The sequence below is a fragment of the Mizuhopecten yessoensis genome, unplaced genomic scaffold, assembly GCF_002113885.1.
Source record: "Mizuhopecten yessoensis strain PY_sf001 unplaced genomic scaffold, ASM211388v2 scaffold715833, whole genome shotgun sequence".
Classification (NCBI taxonomy): domain Eukaryota; kingdom Metazoa; phylum Mollusca; class Bivalvia; order Pectinida; family Pectinidae; genus Mizuhopecten; species Mizuhopecten yessoensis.
In genome coordinates this window covers 5001-28240 of record NW_018479814.1, presented here as the reverse complement: position 1 = coordinate 28240, position 23240 = coordinate 5001, and the positions used below count along the sequence as shown (strand labels likewise).

General features: G+C 33.2%; 2 protein-coding genes across 2 annotated transcripts in view; both read right to left on the bottom strand.

Annotated features, from left to right (window-relative positions):
- Positions 1 to 2737: 2737 nt before the first annotated feature.
- Positions 2738 to 5225, bottom strand: LOC110441291 (carbohydrate sulfotransferase 13-like). Its single transcript, XM_021484403.1, has 2 exons — positions 5074 to 5225; positions 2738 to 4034 (listed from the first exon to the last, which is right to left on the bottom strand). Exons 1-2 carry the CDS (start codon positions 5213 to 5215, stop codon positions 2824 to 2826), a joined length of 1353 nt encoding a protein of 450 aa, XP_021340078.1. The 5' UTR covers positions 5216 to 5225; the 3' UTR covers positions 2738 to 2823.
- Positions 5226 to 13390: 8165 nt separating this feature from the next.
- The window catches only part of LOC110441292 (phospholipase A2 Scol/Pla-like), a 13772-nt gene continuing 3922 nt past the window's right edge, over positions 13391 to 23240 (bottom strand). Inside the window, exons 2-4 of the mRNA XM_021484404.1 lie at positions 22253 to 22412; positions 20171 to 20295; positions 13391 to 14612 (exon numbers count right to left, since the gene is read on the bottom strand). Of these exons, the coding sequence (XP_021340079.1) occupies positions 14515 to 14612; positions 20171 to 20295; positions 22253 to 22412 (383 nt within the window). The 3' untranslated portion in view covers positions 13391 to 14514. The remainder of the gene's footprint in view (positions 14613 to 20170; positions 20296 to 22252; positions 22413 to 23240) is intronic.

The following is a 23240-nucleotide window of genomic DNA, read 5'->3' as shown; positions in this document are numbered from 1 at the left end:
TTCTGTTCAGGACCAGTTCAGGGATCCAAACTAGCTAGCTCCTAAGTTGTCATTAGTCACTATATGAGCAAAGACTGACAGGTGTTATGTATGTTACAATTATTCATACACCTATATTTTGATTTTTATTGAAATATAAACTATTGATACAATGTTGGCAATTTTTGAATTCTCTTCAGCGTATACCGATTCAATTAATCAAACAATACTAGTTTTTTGGTGGAATTCTTAATTAAAAAGAACACGCAAACAAACAGATATTCAAACAAATAAGTAAACAGGACAGAGTTTTTTAGAATTTTATTTCAAGTAATCAATTAAGAAAATCCTCTTTTTTATTGTCTTCAGTCCTTTTGATCGTGAACAAATTAATTCTTCCGCAACGGCGGAGTAAAGTATAGATAATTCATCCATTCCGGAATGTAAAATGTTATTTCTTCATTGCCCTTGTTATAGGGAAACACCATTATTTGTTTCCTCCGTGCTAGTAATGTTTACAAAATCTCAGTAAAGCATGATAACTCGAGGGGAAACAAATGTTGTTTTCCCTGAAACAAGGGAAATATAGATATAATTATACCGAAGTAGAACAAGTACACCACAATAACTATCAGGCTTACACAACTCTCATATGTCATGTGCGTCTTACTCATTTTACAAGAGAGGCTCCGAACAAAGGATCCAGCTCAAGAGGGAAACACGATGTAAGGCCTATATTTAAAATTGCATGAAAAATAACATATGAAATTGAAAACAGAAAAAGCATAACCAGCAACTTTGCAACACACCGTCCGGTCGACAGGCGAATGTGTTTTCTCTGGTAGGTAATTTTATTTAAATAAAGTCTCATTGTTTAATTTAGAAAATTTACAATTAGCACAAAACTAATAAACTCATTGTATTAGCACTAATAAGGCACCAACGACAAGAAGTAATACTGGCGATTCTTAAATAAGTCAATAGATTTTCTAAATTGTTTTTTTATCAGTCAACAAAATATTATGCTCTTAAGGAATGAGAAAAGGGAGACCACCCGTACACTCGCCTTAAAGCGTTGTCATTGTGAAGCTATATTTAAATTGACAACTGATAAAAATCTCAACTGACATATAGCAATTCTGTCTTTCATGATATACATGAATACGAATAGCGTAAAACAATAACTAGAATACAGTATCCAAAACTTCTTCTTGCTTCAAATTCAACATGTCCCGGAGATAGAAATTCAATTATTTATATGTTTTCTTAATCATTTAACCTGTGATATGTGTTTGATTTGCCTCTCTAATTATTATTTCTAAATTCTCATTAACTTATATTGCGGGAAAAAAACAATGTAATCATTCCAAACTTGTGTACGCTTCCATTGTGTCATCAGCTAATAAATTAGGTCAAAATAACTAATAAATTAGGTCAAAATTACTAATAAATAAGGTCAAAATTACTAATAAAAAATACATGCTTGGGTGATTTTTTTCTTTCTTTAAAGGTGTAGGTAAATGCATTTTATCATACACCCTTACAATAAACCACAAAAAAACAACACTCAAACAAACAGACCCTTTTAAGCCTTACAGCTATGTAGAGTGAAACGTGTAGTCCGGTAGAGTTGCACACCCACCGTCTCAGAGACAGCTTAGAGTGAAAGGTATCTTCAATAAGATTCATCAGTTTAGAAATATGTATGTTTCAAGCCTTTATGTTTTACAAGAAAACAACAACAATATACGTATCAAATGTGTGGCAACATGCAAGACGGACTGGTTCCTTTGTCAAGTTACGACCTACAAAAGGAAAGTCGGTCTTGAAACGTTGCGACACGTTTAATAGTACAGTGTTTTTGTAACAGTAAAGCTATATGAATTGCAATCTGATTAAAATCATATGTTACATGGCTTCGTTAATTTCGTACTACGCCTGAACATCTGAGTGTGCCGCGGTCAGGGTCACGTTCAGGTGACCTTTATATTTATAAATACTCATTAAATGTTGACCAATCAGAGACCCTCTTTCAAAAGGGCGCTCGGAGTTGTAACAAATATGGCGGACATTGATGAGAATGATGCGAAAGTTATGAAGTTATTTGAGATTGATCGTCTGAAACCCGAACAGAAAAAGATATTCGAAGCTTTATTAGGGAAGAAGGACTGTATGGCGGTGTTGCCTACGCAATTATTACCAAATGGGTACGTTTTCCGCCGCCATATTTGTTTTGGAAAACTGAATATGTTCGATACCCCTCGCTATTTATCTATCAACCATCATATTCCGATTCGCTGGCAAACTTTTGCCAGAGCGCCTCTGATTGGTTCATCTAAAGGTCACTTGAACGTGACCCTGACCGCGGCACATTCAGATGTTCAGGCGAAGCCATGTAACAGATGATTTTAATCTGATTGTATGATATGTCGCATGAAATATTTTTAAGAAAATGCCTCTTTCATCCAATCCGTTTATTTTCAAATTCCTTGATGAATTTGGTCATTTATCCACCAAGCATGATTCAATGAAATTTCTGACTTATATTTAAGATTAATTAAAGGGTACACAAGTTCAATACGAGGTTAGCTTCGTTTGACCTATTATATGCTGGTTCGTAAAACATGTTTATTTTCTTTATAAAAATTAAGGTTTTTAATTAAACGTTCAAATTATTTTGAATTGTAAACGACACGTCTAATAAACGATCACAAGTGATTGGTTGAATCCGGACGTGTGCAATTCTCCCAGACTAAATCGCAATTGTAATTAATTCATAAAAAAATTCGCAATAGCACTAATAATTGTAAGATTATTTTAATCTGACTATTTAAATCGACTTTTTCAATGCTTGGTTTCACCTGGGGGTTCTAAACCATAATTAAAAAGAAAGAAATCGTATTCAAAGACCTTCTGAATTTTACTGATTGTATCTGGTTTGATGTTAAGATATGCCCGCACCAACGACCTGTGTCTTTGACGAGTCATCTGCTTTGGGGTCAAAGGTCGATTGAGGAACTCTTCATACACAATGTTAATCAAATCCTCATCATTAATCTTACCCACTTTCAATTTTCCTTTTCTCGTCGTCCAGAACCTTTCCCTCGGAAAGGGCGAGGCTTCATGGATATATCCACGGATTTGAAGCGATTTCCATGTCTTTTCCATTAAATCGAGAACGTTTGGACATTCTCTCTTAAAGCGTCTATGGTCATACATCGTTGTTTTAATGAGAGACATTACTTCATTTTTGTTTTCTTTTTCTGTTGCTATGCTATTTTTTATCGCCTCTTTTCTTTCTTCTGAAAGATTTAATTGTTCCACTATTTGATATAAGTCACTGTCCAAAGTCTCCGTTTTACAGATAAAGTCGTACCGGAGATGACACGGATTACACAGATTAGAAACCGGAAGCCAGTGCTCGTCATACTCACCATTAGCTGCCATAGCAACCACCTGGTCAAGAAATCCTTGAAAAGAAATGTCGTAACCACATGATTCTTCTTGCGTAGCATATAAACGCGATCTCAACGTTAACCCAAACTTTTTATTGAGCTTTCCTATCAGAAATACTTTATCAATGTATGCCGAGAAAAGTCTCGTAAATGGATCACGTGACACGACGGCGGTAAACGCTCTTTTCTTCTTCAGAGTTTTAAACATGAAGTCCTCGTCATATTCATAGGCCCCGCTGTGAACCTCGTACCGATCCATAGTGAACGCTTTCACTACAGACATCTGTGGTTCCAGTGCAAAGAAAAACTTGGCCATGAATGAACAGCCGGTCTTTGGTGCCTTACATACGCCAAATCTTGCTGTTTTTGAGTAGAAGAAAGTTCGAGTAGTTTCTATATTACTGTCATGGTCTCTTTCCTGAAATGTTTTACACCATGATTGAAGTTTCAGTTTTCGTTCGTGCATCTCCATGTTTTTCGTATCTTTGAATGTGTACGGCTGTTCCTTCGTCCTTTGGGCTTTAGTTGGATAGTGTGAGTAGCTGTCTTGATATGATTGAAATGGAAGCCCTTGTGTTTTTCGTAGAGACGTTTTTGCATCTGTAATACAAAAAAAAATCATCAGGTTATATCATTCTTTTTTTCCACTAATCGTGAAAAATGTTCATGCACCTCTTGCAAAGCTATAATAGCAATTGTTTCTCTTTTCCTATATTTATTTTGAAAAGGGAGAAACCTTATCAAAAGAAATTAAAAAATAAATACCTGTTCACCAATAACCTAATTCATCCCTTAATGCATCATCTTTAAAATGTTAAATGCAATCGAGACTCAAAACAAAAAAAGTATTCATTGGTTTAATTCTGTGCTCTGTGACCGTAGAATCCCTGCTATCTTAGTCTTTTAGTATTATAATCTTAACCCGTACATAACAGTGCGATGAAAACGGGAAATCACATTTTCATAAAGTGTATGGGTTTTGTACCAGTATTTACTCACTTTTATTTTTGGTTCCGCTGTTTCTCCTCCAGCCTTTTGTAGTGAAATGTTAGTCCTGAAGGTGTTTGTTTATTTCAGCAATACACTAACTGCGTCAATATAGTTATAACTGACTGCCATATCGGTATAAGGGTATGTACTAGTTATTCGATCATTTGTTCATGTTATCTGAATTTTATGTTGAGAGTCATAGTGTGGCTCTCTGTTTATATAAACAAATGTACTAAATAAAAATCTCAGGTGTGGTGCAAGAGTTTCTTATAATGCGAGCCCTATTTTCATACAAAACAAATATTAAACGGGATACCAATAATATTCCTATTTAAGCACAAACTTACATTGACATTTTTCAAATGTGTTATATCCTATATGTGTAGAATGGTGAGGATGGGGGTTACTTCATGTTAAACCTAACAAGGCATCATAATTAGATGCTATGTCGGTACAAAATTGTCATTAGAAATTTGCATAATATGCAGCACGCGATGACGTTTTATGGGTAAACAATATTGCAGACATTAAAATAAATATATTTAAGAACCAGTTATTAAAAATTATAAAGTATGGGCACTTGGATTGCAACATTGTTGTCTTAACGCATGGAAATGAACATATATTTAGTGATCGGAAATGTACTTACCCATTATCGCCAGTACGTACCACACAAATATGATGGATATTCCAATACAGTAAAACGTAAATGACGATCTCCGTAGCATCTTTCGTCGGCAGCAGTTACCGTCTACAGCAGTAATGTTCCTGTGGGGAGGAATTTGTAACATGTTTCAACTTCGTAACATCTACCCGTTAAATGGTGCAAGGATTATTATTTGTCGGTGGGTTCAAATGAAGAACAACTTTGACCTTGTACCTGGGCACCCAAATGCATTGTTATCTTTATACAATAAAACGAGCAGTATACCCTACTGAATCTCTGCTTTTGTATCACCTTGTTATTGCCGATCGTTCTGTATTTGTCTCTTCTTGTTGTTCTGCTATTTATTTTAACGGACGTAACAACTAGACACACAGCCTTATGAATCTATACATATAACATAATGCTGTTTTACATAAACATTAAATGAAATATTTCATGAAAAGAATACAACGATAAAAATATTTTCACAGAATAAACGGTTATAATTTAGCACAGTTGTAGAGGACGAGTTACTAAGTGATATCCAATGTTAAGCTGACTGGTTCTTTAAAGTTATACAACCTCAACACGAAATATTTACAGGGGTTTTAAATACTAGATACGGTTAGCTAGCTTTGTTAAGCTATAGTCTGTTTTTGTCTTTGGTGAATATGAATAGCTTTATGCACAAATAGAACAACCTGTTTAAACTCCTATTTTGAACAAAAACACAAAGGTATTTAGTTTATTATCATCTGCTAATGAGAAAATACTCAGTCAATTAGTAAGATTAAATATAATTCGACGGAAAATTCTTAAACATTAATGATCGAAATCAATTTATTTTATAGAGAGCTTACAATGAATTTTGAAAAAGCTAGATATTATTTTCTATATCTTAATTGTAAAATATTTCAAAGAGATAAATAATACAATAGAACACATGTCTATGTATATGTTTGTGTATAGTAGTACTTAGATTACCCCTATATCGACCTAAAGTCTGCTTAACAATCGATTAGTATTTGATTTCCCATGTTAATTAAATCACATTTTATTTTTTATTGCTGATTGGGCATCAATCGAAATAAGTTGTGCTTGTATTTAATAGCAAATTAATGAAGTTTGATTATTATTGTTTTACGAGTAATATTCCAAATATTCAATTATCAATTTTTGTTTACAGTGTACATCGTTTTTGAAGCTTTTGGTAGAGGGATTAGATTACTCGTGCTAGCATAAGTAAACAAATGATAGCAAAACTGAAACATACTTAATATGTGGGAAGTAATTAAATAATCACATAGGAAAATCAATTAATATATGTATAATGTACAAAATGACTTCATGTGTAATGTAATTTGAAATGTGATATGTAATGTTTTTGTAAGGTAATGTCATATGAAATGTAATATGAAATGTAATGTAATATGAAATGTAATGTAATATTAAATGTAATATGAAATGTAATATATGAACCGTAATGTAATATGAAACAGAATGTAATATGAAATGGAATGTAATACGAAATGGAATGTAATATGAAATGGAATGTAATGAATGTGTAATGTAATATGAAATGGAATGTAATATGAAATGGAATGTAATGTAATGTGTAATGTTATATGAAATGTAATATGAAATTTTATACATGAAATAAAATGTAATATGAAATGTAATGTCATATGAAATGTAATACGAAAAGTAGTATATGAAATGTAATTTAATATGAAATGGAATGTAATATGAAATGGAATGTAATACGAAATGGAATGTAATATGAAATGGAATGTAATGAATGTGTATTGTAATATGAAATGGAATGTAATCAATGTGTAATGTAATATGAAATGGAATGTAATATGAAATATAATGTAATATGAAATGAAATGTAATATGAAATGGAATGTAATATGAAATGGAATGTAATATGAAATGGAATGTAATATGAAATGTAATGTAATGTAATGTGTAATGTAATATGAAATGTAATATGAAATTTTATACATGAAATATAATGTAATATGAAATGTAATGTCAGATGAAATGTAATATGAAATGTAATATGAAATGTAATATATGAAATATGATGTAATATGAAATGAAATGGAATATGAAATGGAATGTAATGTAATGTGGAATGTAATGTAATTTGTAAGATAATGAAATATGAAATATAATGAAATATAATGAAATATAATGTAATATGTATTGTAATGTAATGTTATGTAATGTGTAATGTGTATCAATGTCCGATACTTACCAAAGATATCACTGGACGCTGTTATTCCTCTTAGTAAACTTGAATACGCATGAAAATTTCGAATTATAAATTCCATTTTTATATCTGCTTTTGTAGAATATTAATAAAACAATGCAAATATCGTACGTACACATTATTGTAGAACCACATGCTTCTATTCATTTTTCACAATGTCTGTTGGTCTTAGTATAATAGATTGTACAAGAGAGTTTTGTATGATATGGAATCTATTTCATTGACGTGGTGCGAAAATTTGTTTCAAGTACTGTTAGCTTAATGTAAAATTAAAAATGATATTTGTTTCGATTTTAATATCGAAATAATACCCAATTACATACGTGTAAGTCAGTGTCGAAATTGGCGAGACAGATAACATTGCTGTAGTAGTAATTTGAAAGGATTTTGTGTAATTTAGGAATACATTTGTGACAAACAAGTCATGGATGCATTAGTGTTGACAATATGTTTGAGAATGGAAATTTGTCAGGTAATGGCTAAGTAAATAACGCATAACATGGAATAATGAAAACGTTCAATGAAAAAAATCATTGCAACCGATACGCAGATATGAACTATTTTTAAAAGGTTGGGCGATGAAGGTTTCCAAGACTAACAAGCAACACCGGTGAAATGCAAGTAAACCAATGTTAATGCAAGCTAATCAATATGGTCTAAAGCGGCATGCCCAGAGGCGTGTTTTATTAGATAATGGACCATTAAATTTACGGTCGATTGGTTCTATTGTTGTGTATTTATGTATACATACAATACATACAAACAATCAATTAGCTTTATACAAGGACGTATAACAATATAGAAATACTATGGTGTTGGAGTATAACGCTATTAGTTAGAGTAGTTACAAGGCTACAATTTTCCTTACTGTTACTGTAGACCGGGAATTTTTCACTGCAGTTACATTTTCGCCTTTTTCGCCCTCTGTAATGAGGGCGAATTTATCATTACAGCGCATAGTAGTGAGCGATATAATAAACATAGCAACCGAATGCAAAATTATCATTGGGCAGAAATGGATTTAATCGGCGTAGGGCGAAAATTGACAGGGCGAAAATTTCCGGTAAACAATATATATTTTTAGCTGCTTCTTTTTTTAATGCTGCTATCCTCTTAATGGATTAAAGTTTTAACGAAGAAAACAACAGTTGTGTGTTATTATATCCATATTATCTTGTTTGGGAGGGGGGGGGGGGTAATATCATAGAGCGTATGAATAGTATTATGAAAACAAATTAAATCCTTTGATGTGAAAAGAAAAGTCCATATTGGTATATGGCCTTTGCAACCAGCCAATATCTTTCTCAACTCCCGAGGGACCATACAGCCAGAGCCGCCATTTCGGCGCTAACAGCTAGCATTCAACAATTCTAGCACTGCCAATCCACGTACTCATTTACAGCTGAGTAGACTGGAACAAGCTAAGTAAAGTATCTTGCTCAAAGATACAACACAGTGCCATGCCGTTACTCGAACCCAGAACCCTCTGGTCACGAGTCCGGCGTCCTATCACTGGACTACAGTGCCTCCTTAAAAAAGAACTACATATGATACAAAGAAAGGTAACAATTAAAATGCCTCCGGGGGCCATAACAGAGGTTTTATTAAAGTAAGTCTAGGTTTAGATCAAAATAAAATGGGATTTCTTTCTGGATAAATCAGTTTATTTAAGAAAAAATAAGGGGGTAAATTTGAAAAAGGGCAAATCACGGTATTTGTTTTAATGATGATTAATTTTCAAAATGTTTCCCTTGTAGTTACAACTCTGTGTATTTTATTTCATTACATACTTAATGTAACTCAGATGGTAAAAATAGGTCAACGCAACCCAGTTCAACATGATCGCATTAAGATTTTCTTGTTTAGTGGAGTAAGATGCAGAGCACAAGGTGCTGCACTTTCTGCCTTTTGATTTGTCTATTAATAAATGCCTTTTAAAACTTTACCAGTAGAATTTGAAGTGTAGAAATGCATATCATATAGTAGAATACAAGTGGTTGTAACTACAAAACAAATGGATTGAAAATTGGAGCTCCAGTTGTTAAATAATAATCAAAATAACATACCATAGTTTGCCCTTTTTCAACTGCATCATTTCACCCAAAAAAGAAACATCACTTCCGGGCTGCTGAATCATGCCTGACTGCACCCCAGCTCCCATGAATAATATAACTTCTATATATAAGATTACTTACTTTTACTTTAAAAAATTGTGATTTTCGTCTTGATGATCTCCAAGTGATGGCTAGTGATCCATTGTGGTGACCATGGCTGGTCATCTGACTGGGACACCAGCAGCACGTGAACTGGCGGTCGACTAGCTGCTAATGAGAATTTAATGAATACGGCATTCTACTATTACCACAGACCACTCCACTTTCCTTGGATCCGAAACTGGTATCCCAGAAATCATTCTTTTATTGATTTTGAGAATATCCTAGACTATCTTCAGACCTCATAACGTACAAATACAATATAACCGACGAGGTAAACTTATAGCTGTATATTGCAGTCTTGCATTTTCGTTGAAACAACCACCCAACCGTTGTAAATATGGATACGTGAACTCAGGTGTGACTGTGTATTTCTTAAGGACATACCTTTATTGGGATTTTAACCGTTTTACTATAAGCGTGATTCAGCAATGTTGTTTTATTTTTTTGAACGGGAATCGAGGACTTCCTGGACTATCCCAAAACATAAGTCAGTGACCTATATTTTGTAGAAATTAATACTAGTCCACTCAAGTTCGTATTTAAATGGTGGCTTATTTTCACACTAACGTTATTTAGGGTTTGCTTAATGACTGAAACACCACCTTACTTTTAAATCATTAATTTATTTTATTATACAATTACTTAAACTTGCTAGCTTTCATATATACTTGCTTATTTGCAAGCGTGATTGTTTAATAGCTACCAACTAACATATATCTTGCCTTACCACCTTGTTTCTGCCTAGATTATCCATGAAAATCTATTTTGATCACAAGTTGCCTTAGTTTATCAATTGTTAGTTGATAAGGTTTTTTTAATTACCATCCCCCTCCCCTTTTTAAATATTAACTTACATTATTTATTTGTCCCTTCTCTGACATTAGGAATTATTTACGTACACATTTATTTACTCTTACTAAATATAAACTTTGTATATTTTACAACAATTATGAAACAAGTTATGTCAACTTATATTAATCACTCTTGTTGGCCCGGATTTTAGTGCTCGGGGTCTTATTGTGGGAGGAAACCGGAGTACCCGGAGAAATCACAAGTGGTCGAGCAGGAAATCCCATACCTTTTCACGTCCGATTGGGGAATCGAACCCCGGCTGCCTTGGTGAAAGGCAAGTGCGCTATCCACTGCACCACCCGACCACCCTACAACTCCGTTACTCTTACTAGAGCGAATACATTGCTACTTGCTAACGTACTTGAAAGTATGCTTGCTAGCTTACTTGCTTGCATTCATGTTATTCCTAACCTACAAACACGTATGTATGGTTACTTGTTTCACTGCACGGTGTTTTACATACTCGCTTTCTTCTTTGTTTATCCATATTTCTTAATCACATGCTAATGAGTTGTTCACACTAATTCACCTTAACATCTATATCCTGGTCGTTGTGTCTATTACATACGAAATGGAAACATTTACTATCTAACAAGGTATGGTAAGAGACATAAGGATGCTACATACTTTAAAGGAATTGCGTAGATTTGTTTCTGCTGTCCCAATTGTCCAAAGTCCTATGAGATTTCTTGGGCTGTGTTCCTCTTGGCAACCGTGTTAATTTGACCATGGCCTTTTTTGCAGCAAAAATGTCCTGTTTTGAAGCTTTGTTTTGTTTACTTGTTTGGGATTTTTTTCTTTTCTTTTTTTAATCACTTTCTATAATTAAAGTTTTGTTGAATGGGCTAAGCTTATTAACAAACGTAAACAATAAATCATAATTTTGAGTACAAGGTTAGTATTGATCCTTGATAAAACATACACTCATTTAAATATATCTATCACATGTATACCATGGTATGCAGTGTCATAAAGCCATCACATAAATAATGTTTATGTAACGTGTGTAATATTATTCCGGAAATGACGTCACAATCGAATAGGAACAAACAATGTGACGTCACGTCGTTGTGATGCGGACTCAATTTTATCGTTTCAGAGGCGGCCAAGTGCAAAATATTCGTTTCAGATCACAATTATACACTTCACTTTGTATTATATGATAAAAAGAATCTGTCATATGTTTAACTTTATATTACATGTATGATACTCGCTTTGGACTTTTCAAGTTTTGGAAGAAAAATCTAAAACTTGTATCATAAATCTAATATGAAGGGAAACTTATGACAGATCCTCTATTTATCACATAACTGACCCTTTTACTATGTCATACGGTCATGTCATAAATATGATATCACACGTGTGTAATAAGACCTAAATGTACTGCGATTGTTAAAAGATAACGTGACAACATATTCTTACGCCACTAAAGGTACTTCTTTTATTTGTAATACCACATGATGCATCTACTGATATTTAGAATATTACTTTCGTGTCCATGTCATATCGAATTATTAAACGAGTTCAATACCTTGATACGACACTCGCCTAAAGGCTGGTGTCATACCAAATTGTTGAACTTGTTTAATAAATTCAATATGACATGGGTACTCACGTAAGATCTTCTGTTTATAAGTATATGTAAAATGGCTATGAAAGTAAAATGTATACCTTTAAGTTAAAACTGTATGGAAAGGAAAATAGTTGAAAAATGTTATTCTATTTCTGATATTGTAACATCACATTGACATGGTGTGTATTGCCTTATGAAATAGAACAGCTGCTATTATTGTCATTTTTTGTGTGAAAAATACAACAGTTATCTACCTTTTATCAGCCCCGTACATAGTTACTGTTTATAACTGTTATAACTGTCTATTCATCTTGTAACTTAATTTGACTTGCTTTTTTCACGATCACTCGATAAATAAGCAACATTGTGTTACTTAATCCATGTGTCATTTCATCACACTCACCAAAGCATGCCAGAAAAACACAAGACAGTTTGGTTTATTTTATTCAGATTTTATGTGTTTTAAGATGCAAAATGTGGGGTTGTTTTCTTCGTACGTAAATTCAGTTGGTGTCGTTGACGTGTAGGTATATAATTGTTTATTTTTTATTTTCTCTTCAACCTAAAGGTGTTGTGAGGCATCATTTAGTCATATGACCAACAATACCGATCTAATTATGACAACAGGTACTTCAAGAACATTATCAATTAGCGTTAACAGGGCTCGCGCTGTCGGTAGCCAAATTGGCTACTTGAATTTTTTATTGGCTCCTAAAACATACGAAGTGGCTTCTAAATTGGCTACTAGGTTAAAAAATGGTGAACAAATCGGTAACTTCAGTCTCGATATACGGTCCGTCTACTTCTTTGTGTATTTTCGCTGACACCGAGTGTGTACATACATAATCAGGGCCGTCCTATTCGAGCGCACTTTTAGAAGTGAAATAATTGATAATAATAATAATCAGTCTAAACTACTCTAATAAAGTGTTGATATAAGTAATCAATGTTTAATCAAGGTTCTATTGCCTACGCGCTTTGTTAAATTTGTCAGCTATGAGAACGATAGCATCATTAGCTCAAGCATTCATTGCTTAATCAGCATTTTTAGATTTAGAGCAATCAGCAAAATGTGGGTCAACGAGATTTATGACATATACAGTAGATTACCTTTACAATACTATTGCAATTTATAATTGTGATGTAAGATATGAAAATATACTCACCCAAGATGATATTTCACTGAAAAGTTTTTGACATAAAAATGTATTGTCATTAAAAATAACTAAGGGTTTTAATTTATCGAATTTAAACGCATTCGCGAAATTCGAGAAATTAAAACCCTTGTGAATATTAACAACTTCACAGCATATAATATTGTGACCACATTGAATTAGAAATTGGCTAAAATTACATGTAGTTAAAAAATAAATAAACAAACAACATTTAAAAAGTGCCCTGTTTACATCAACATTTAATAAAATCCTCAAAAAAAGTATACAGATTTTTTACAACAAAAATGTGAGTACTCATGTGTTTTTATATTCGTAAAAATAACTCATGCCATTTTTAAAGGAATACATATTTATGTTCCAAAATTTTCAACTCATCCAGAAACGCCAATTCCTAATATCTCATTATTACATCACTTCCGGTAACATATAATAGTTATAATAACTATTTGCCAGAATATCTTCATTTGATATCCATGAATTAAATTATCCTAAATCCGAGAATACCTTAAATGACCATCCACAGATAAATAAATAACGACTTCCGGTGTCGAATAAAGATAACATGGTTGTTGGGACAGATTGGTACATGTATACAGAAGACACTGAAAGAAAAGAATGTCCCATTCCTTAAAGCGGGGATAACATCAATAGTGTACGCGTACGTCACTGAAGGGAACTTGGATTACATATAAGGATCAATTACGCAAAGATTGTATATCCTTAAAAGCCTAGATTAGCTATTGACTCTATGTCCTTGTGAGCCGAAATCAAAGATGTAATGCATGTCCTTGTAAGCCGAAATCATATATGGAATACATATGCTTGTAAGCCGAAATCATATATAGAACACATGACTTTATAAGCTGAAATAACCTATGTAATGCATGTTATTGTAAGCTGAAATCACGAATGGTATGCATGTCCCTTAAAGCTTAAATCACATATAGAATGCATATCCTTGTAAGCTTAAATAACCTATGTAATGCATGTTATTATAAGCTGAAATCACATATGGATACATGTCCCTTTAAGCTGGAATCATATATGGAATACATATCCTTGTAATCTGAAATCATATATGGAATACATATCCTTGTAGCTGAAATCACATATGGAATGCATGTCCTTGTAAGCTTAAATAACCTATTTAATGCATGTCATTGTAAGCTGAAATCACAAATGGAATGCAATTCATTGCAAGCTGCAATCACATATGGAATACATGTCCTTGTAAGCTGAAATCGCATATGGAATGCACGCCAATGAAATGAAAGCTTCAATCACATAAAGAATCCAAGTTGTCTTTGAAGGTACGATTAGGAAATGAAATCAACATCCCAGAAACCGGGATCACATCATAGACATAGCGTGTAATGAATGTCCTATGCATCTGACGACCTCCAAGTCACACTGACAGCACATGCTATCACAGGGATGACCTCCTTGAGCTGAAAAAAATAAGGTTACATTATTTATGTATGGAACTGCAGCGTGGACGATTATATTTCAAACATGTATAATATATGGTAACTAATTTAAGATGACACAACGTCATGAATTCAAAGATTTTTCCGCAAACATTTAACGGTAATTATGAAAAGGTCCTTTACTGACGTTGTGACTCGAAATTAGGTGCTTGAAACACAACTTTTCAATAAATACGACCTTGCTGCTTGGGTATAACCAATTACAATTCCAATGTATGCTATGTTTTCTTCAAGCACGGATCAATGATCACATCTTTGTACGTTAGTTTAACTCGTTTAACGCTCTCAGGTTTTTGTACAGTTCAGGATAAATAGAAGTGTCAGACATACAGGTGATATGAAATTGAATGTCGGGAAAGTGTATGTATCCCTTGGATTGTATGCAGGATGGTCTGTCAACAAATATACATGATTGATTTAATTGTTAATATCCAAAACATAAACAGTAAATGACTGAATATTAATAAAAAAAAATATTTTTATTTCACTAGCTAAATTTGAGTTATCTCCCCTACACTGTTTATTTGGACTGTTATGACAGACTATATGTAATGTTTGTAATGGGTTTTGGAAAGGACGTATATAGTCCTAGCCAGATGTCCAATAAAATTGACAGATATAAAGTCAATAAAATATGTTGAAATGAAATGTCGGGAATGTGTAATTAAAACAATACAAAATTAAATGTATATGCTACTTAACAGTTACGAGCATGGTTTTTCCAAAAGAGCTCCACGTGACACATCACACCGAAGATATAGTTTATGAACAGACATTTACACCTAATCGATTAAATGTTAATCAATTTCGAAGTTGCCTATACCCAAGCATGCTAACATCAAAAATCCTAAGTTAAGTCATCATTGCAATTATGAAATAAATAAAAGGAGATAACAAACCGAAATCACAGTTATGAAATGAAAGGTAGCATACGACCTTAAGTTAAGCTTGATTGTTTACAAACAGTGAGCAGATACATGGTATGTGTTTCTAGGGTTATTTGATTATTTATTAGTTTAATATTTTCTTTAAAATCAATATATTTTAACACTGACATATAAGCCAGTCCGGCATTGTTTTTCTTCACAGGTACTTATTCCCTTCTATGTTAGGAGTTATGCATATCCATCACTTTTACCTAGACAGCTGTATAACCGTCATATTATACAAGGAAGGTACTCAGTCAGATGTCTCAAACCGAAACGATTACATGGTTAATATATTGGTATATTATGTATATTTATTATGGTTTATTGGCACAGATGTCATACATGTTCAACAGGTTTTTTTATTTATTATAAGAAAAGCAATTAAACGCATGGAATCATATCGTGAGCTTACATCCAAGTTAGATAGATAATATGTATATACCAGTAGGTCAACAAACATGGGGGAAAACTTGGCTTAAAATCAATACGAAAGACAATAATAGGAACTGAGGCGGTATCAATACGAACAGAAAAAGTAAAGTAAATAAAAGCAAGAAATACACGTTTTTAAAGTGGGCGAAATCAGTTATTCAGGAAAGAACAGCGTTTTATACGTAATTACTGTAATAATGTTACATCTAAAAAAAAACTGGCTGATCACTATCAAACTAATGTTTAAAGTGGGTGTTTCTGTCATATAGACACTGACTTTCACAGAAATTCGGTTAGTATCAACTCCAAAAACCCAGGTGGAGTATAAAATGGTCAGGGGTGGATGTTGGGGTATCTGTGCTGTGTCATTAAAATGAGTTGGCACTATACATGATACCATTGGAAGCACGGTCCCACTACAAACAGAACACAATACATCTCCAGTACACACAAAGGCATACATACATTGGGAGATATTAGCCATATGACATAGGACTAGTAGTTAGCGCCTGATAAGGCAGCTCCTGCGAATTCCTCAAAAACTGTCATGATTAATGTATATGCTTATTGTATTGATTATATAAATTGTATATATATGTATTGTAAAGCGCGTTAGAGTGGCTTATTCTAGCTAGATAGGGCGCTAGATCAAATGTTGTAGTTTATTATATTATTATCAACATTTCTACTTTTTTAATGTTTTGTTTAAATATATTATACAATATATCATTAATGATAGATGGTGTTTTATATCATCATTTAAACATGGATAACATTTTTACGGTGTGTTGGCTTTATCAGTAGTCATTTAAGTCTTTTATTAGTCGTAATTTAAACATTGATCTTAAAAAAGATACAACTACCCATCTCCCAAGTGTAAATCGAGAAGCAGATGTCTATATTTGACCAACACTACTAATAAGGTTAACAAAAAATTGGCTAAACTTTTGTTTTTAAATTCTTAAATTAAGAAAATGCCCCGCAGAGAAGAAATAATCTGTTAATAAAAGGAAACATACACAGGAATAAATTCTAAAAGGACGGTCGAAAAAAATTGATTGTGCTTATTAGTGAAATTGCAATGTAATACGACGGGTTTCTACAAACTATAAACAAAGTATCGGAGTAAACAATCATTCATTTATACATCATCTTTTTTTTTAACGTTGTTGTTGTGTTGTTTTAAAAGATATAATGAATTAATTATAGATAGACTAATTACATGGTAATATATCATCTGATGTTATTTTTATGTGTTTGTTTTTATTTTGTTCATTTCCATACTGTTTATTTTATATAGCTTCCAGCAATATTACGTATTCTATAAAAAGAATCGGAATAATAATCTATCGCCTATGTATGTTCTGCTTTATTGATAAACAATATAAATGTAACCATGCAGTACACATGAACGATGACGTTCGTAAATGAATAAACAACAATTCTAGCCAACTGGTATCTGTAGCAAAATTATGGAACACATTGTGGTCTCAACTATCATGACCCATGCCGATACCCATAATATATTGTATCCGTTCCAACATGGTTTTCGCAAATCGCGATCATGCGAAACCCAACTTCTTGAATTTGTGGATGACATCTCAATGAATCTTGATGAGAGACGCCAAACAGATATCCTCATAATGGACTTTGCTAAGGCTGTCGACAAGGTCAGTCATTCTCTCCTCAACCATAAACTAAAACATTATGGTATACGTGGAAATTTCGCAAACTGGATCGAGAGTTTCCTGACCGGTAGAACTCAGACAGTAGTAGTTGAAGGGGAGAAGTCTGATTTTGTCGATGTCCATTCCGGGGTACCCCAGGGGTCAGTTTTGGGACCCAGTTTATTTCTTTACTTTATAAACGATATCCCTGTGGGTCCAAACGCTACAATCCGTTTCTTTGCAGACGACACTATTGCATATCTAGTTATCAAGTCAAACAGTGATGCTGAAACACTTGAAAAAGATCTTGACAAACTGGCGCTCTGTGAAAATACATGGAAAATGATCTTCCACCCAAACAAATGCAATGTGTTGTCGGTGACTAAAAACAAAACTCCAATAGTCCATAATTATACTTTACATGGACACATACTGGAACATCTTAGTCAGGCCAAGTATCTGGGTGTAACATTATCATCTGACCTTTAATGGGATTCACATATAAATACTATCTGCCCAAAAGCAAATTCTACGCTAGGCTTTTTAAGACGACATCTTAAAATTGCTCAACCTCAGCCAAAGTACAGGCATACAAATCATTAGTTCGACCATCACTTGAGTATGCCTGTACAATATGGGACCCTCACACCCAAACAAATATTGACAAGTTGGAAATGGTCCAGCGAAGGGCAGCGCGCTATGTCCTCAATAAGCACAGGTACAACCATCGTACCTCCAGTGTGTCAGAAATGTTGGACCACCTAAAGCTGCGCCCTCTAGCAGATAGACGTAGAGATGCTCGGCTGACCATGCTTCATAACATTGTAAACCAGAAAGTCGATATCGTAATATCAGACAGATTAATCCCTACAGTTAGAAAATCCCGAACAAACCACCAGTTTTCGTAACAAATTCCCCACTCAAAAACCAAGACCAGAAAGGCATCATTCTTCCCTCGAACTATACCCGAGTGGAATAAATTCCCACCTGACATTATTTCGAGCCCCACAACGGAATTATTCAAATCAGCCCTCTACCGTCACCTTTCAAACGCAAATTAGACCATCTCGTATCTTTTAAAAACAATCTCTTTCCAAGTTTCATTCCTCGTCTGACATTTTATCTTCAAATTGTTGAAATTGGTCAGTACCATTTAGAAGTAGAAGAAATAGCCACTTAGCCTTTACTTCGGTTTTGTTTCGCATTCTCAGACAAATTACTTTTTTGTTGGTGTGGTTTTTCCAACAAAGTATCCATATGTTAACTTGAGTAACTTACGTTATTCTTTCGTTTAACAAACAGTTGTTACTGTTTTCGTATCCTTTGGTTGTCCTACGGTCATATAATTGTTAAGTTGCTTTATTCTGTTTTGTTCAGTGTGTTTCTCCTTTTTTATTCGGGGCGGGGCGTTAGGCGGGGCTGCCGTTATTTTTCATCGATTTTTCTATTTTCCTAAACATTTAATTGTTAGTAGCAAAAACATAAAAGATAGGTCTCACTTAAAACAAGTCGTATCCATTAGACAAAAACACATAATTCATATATTATGCGCAGTTCAAAAAAAATAAGGTAGAAAATAAAATTGACTTTAGCATGTAGATTGTTATCAACTTATTAGAAAATGGGTGTATTATTATTTTGTCTATTTATAAATAGAGGGAAGTATTGTGTAACATTCTTTAGTTAAGCTCTTTATATGTGAAAACTAGGACATTACTTTTTCCGTAGGACGAAATAAACATGTTCATCAGAAAATTGAACTTTGTTTACAAAATCTTATCTTCAGATTTTCAGTTTAAATTGAATGGTGATTTAGAAAAGTAATAACATGTTTTACACCCGTCTACGAATATTCTAATTGTCGATTTATTGTAAAAGATGTACCATGTTCTTGACATAAATTTGAGGATGATTAGGACATGCTATGTGTTATATTTTAGTTTTACTATCCTTGAAATTTGTCAGGTGTCTCCGTATAAATCTCTTATTTCTTTTTTATATTTTGCCCTAGTTTTGTGGATTTGGAGTTCACTGGCAGTTTTGTTTTCATTTCGGTGATATCTTGTGTTGTTTTTATAGTTATCTTGTTGTTTCAATTCGTGTACAATTCATTTGTATAACATCATATTTGACTGTTAATTTGGGTCTATGCATTCAAAATCATTCAATATCTTATATAAAATGTTATCCAGACAGCAACCTGTGAATACACTGTTGTTGTTGTTGTTGTTGTTGTTTTTCTCAACTATTTTTCATTTCTTCTTTTTTTCCTTTCTATTTGTATAACGTTATAGCACAATTTATGTACCACCTGACATTTTAAGACTATCAAGTGTAATATTTGAATCACGTGACTTTGATTCGGAAGTGCCTCCAACTTATACCAGGGATTAATGTAATCCCTGGGTGCTCCGCAAACCAATCGGAGGAATCTACCAAAGAACAGAACAACACAATGGCACCAGTAATAGATGATTATAATAGTACTTACGACAAAATGGGCGTCCGTCATGGGGTGAAATGCCCCAATTATATTTCATGAAATACAGTTTTAATCGAGGGACATCGCACATTGTCTTGTAGTAATGCAGACATCTATCATGCACATCACAGCACCTACAGATATACATATATAAAATATATTGTGTAAAAACCCAAAGTCACACATTATGCATAACTTAAAACGTTAGCACACAACCAAAACGCAATAAAGACATATGCCTTTCTATAGACCATTATTATAATGAATGAATGAATGAATGAATGAATGAAGAATGAATGAATGAAGAATGACAATGAATTAATGTCAATGAATGAATTGATGACAATAAATGAATTAATGATAATGAATGAATTAATGACAATGAATTAATTAATAAATAAATATATACGTTAGAACAACATCAATAGGCGATGTAGACATATGGTACATTTTTATTAAAAATGAATGAATGAATGAATGACAATAAATAAGTGAAAAAATGAATAAGTGAATACGGTAGCACAACATCAATAGGCGATATAGACATTATGAATGAATGACAATGAATGAATGAATGAATGAATAAATGAATACGGTAGCACAACATCAATAGGCGATATAGACATATGCCTTTCTATGGAATATTATAATAATGAATGAATGAATGAATGAATAAATGAATAAGTGAATACGGTAGCACAACATCAATAGTCGATATAGACATGCCTTTCTATGATATATCATTATTATGATGAATGAATGAATGAATGCATAAATGAATACGGTAGCACAACATCAATAGGCGATATAGACATATGCCTTTCTATGGAATATTATAATAATGAATGAATGAATGAATGAATAAATGAATAAGTGAATACGGTAGCGCAACATCAATAGTCGATATAGACATATGCCTTTCTATGGAATATTATAAAAATGAATGAATGAATGAATGAATGAAAGAATGAATGAATGAATGAATGAATGAATGAATGAATGAATGAATGAACGAATGAATGAATGAATATGCGGCAGCACAACAGGCGATAAGGACATATGTTTTTCTATGGACTATTATTAGAATAAATGAATGAATGACAATGAATAAGTGAATACATGAATTGATTGATTAACTGCTTGCTTGATTGAATTAATTTATTAATTTATTAATTTATTTCAATTTTGTCAGGAGACTGAACCCAGGACCCATCCCTGGCAGTTCCCAAGAAATGTTGTGGAGCAACAATAAGCCAGAAAAAATATAAATATAACAATCAACCTTACTGTAGTGTTAAAGATAACAAACGTAACTCAGGTGTTATTAATAGCCGAAATCAAAAATAAAATAAAATGTCAGCCATACGAAAATGCCTTGAATTGCTAACATTTCAAACACAAAAAGAAAAAATAATACTTGAAATAATATCATCAAAAACTGCGTTAGAAACACACATGATAAAACTGTAAATCGTAATTCAGATATATAACTATTAAGACACATAATAAAATCATAAATCATGCTTTAGGTATATCACTAGTAACACACATTATAACCATACTATAATTATATAACTTTTAACACACAAAATGAAAACGTAAATCATACCATAGTTATATAGCAATAATATACATAGTAAAACCGTAAATAGTACTTCAGATATATAACTATTAACATACATGCTAAATAGCAATAACACACATGAAAAAACATAAATCGTACTGTAGCTATGTAGCAATATTACACATGATAAAACCGTAAATCGTACTGTAGCTATGTAGCAATATTACACATGATAAAACCATAAATCGTACTGTAGCTATGTAGTAATATTACACATGATAAAACCGTAAATCGTACTGTAGCTATGTAGAATTATTACACATGATAAAACCGTGTATCCTACTTTAGTAATAACACTAGTTGCATACGTTATAACCATACTATAGTTATATTACTTTTAACACGCATAATAAAACCGTAAATTATATAAAAGTTATATCACTAATAATACGCACAATTACCTGACTTTAGCTTTATTAATCAACAAACAGAAATTAAAATAGAGAATATCAAATACCAACACGTACTGGTCTATGGGATCAATAGGAGGCTTATTTCCCCTGAAGGGTCCACAGTTGTTACCGTAAAAGAGGATCCTAACACAGGAAAATTCGTTACTAATTTCCATTTTGGCCATCCTACATAGGTCACCAGCAGCCCGGCGGCTACGGAGGTGTCGGGTTGGACCTGAGAAATTGAAATAAACATTGTGTATCAGGATATGAATAACATGAGCTACTGCTTTTACTGGGGCTCGAACCAGCAATCCGGAGCTTCCAAGCCTACCGTTCTATCTTTTTACCTTAAAGTTAAATATCTCCTACATCACAGTTATAAGGACTGTGACTCTGTATACAACTAAAGCACGCTAGTATTGAAAAGTTTGATATGTTTTAATCATTAAGGTTGAAGTGAACTTGTTTTGGCATAACCAAGACTTTTATTCCTGGCTAATATATTTTGCTAACATGTACATTTCATTCCAATAACGATGATAATGAATAATATTTTGGTTTGTGATCTGCTTAAGACGGCTGAAGACTATACAGATGTAAATATACAGGATGTAAAGTATGACTAACAGGCAGCAAGTAATGTATACATTAGACAAATCTGCGGGCGTAGAAGCTCTCTCCTTAATATACCACTTTAAATAACCAAAACAAAAATCTATACGTAACAATTATATCTCTATTGTGCCAAAAACATTCTAGCCCCCACCCCACCCTACCTCCACCGCCTATCCGCACCCTTACCCATCCCACAAACCAACAATACTGCTTAAAATGGAAATAAATATACTTCAGCACACAAGGACAAGATTGGAACATAATTTTGATAGTAGAAACAGCAATAGGCATAGAGACTTGCATCAAAATATATGAAATACATGTATACCTGGATCCTCCACAATTAGGCAGAACTACCTGCTTCAATGGAAAACCAGCATNCCCCCCCCCCAGTTTGTTAGCTAAGTGTGCAAATGGTTGCAGATAAATGCTGGAGGTCTGTTCC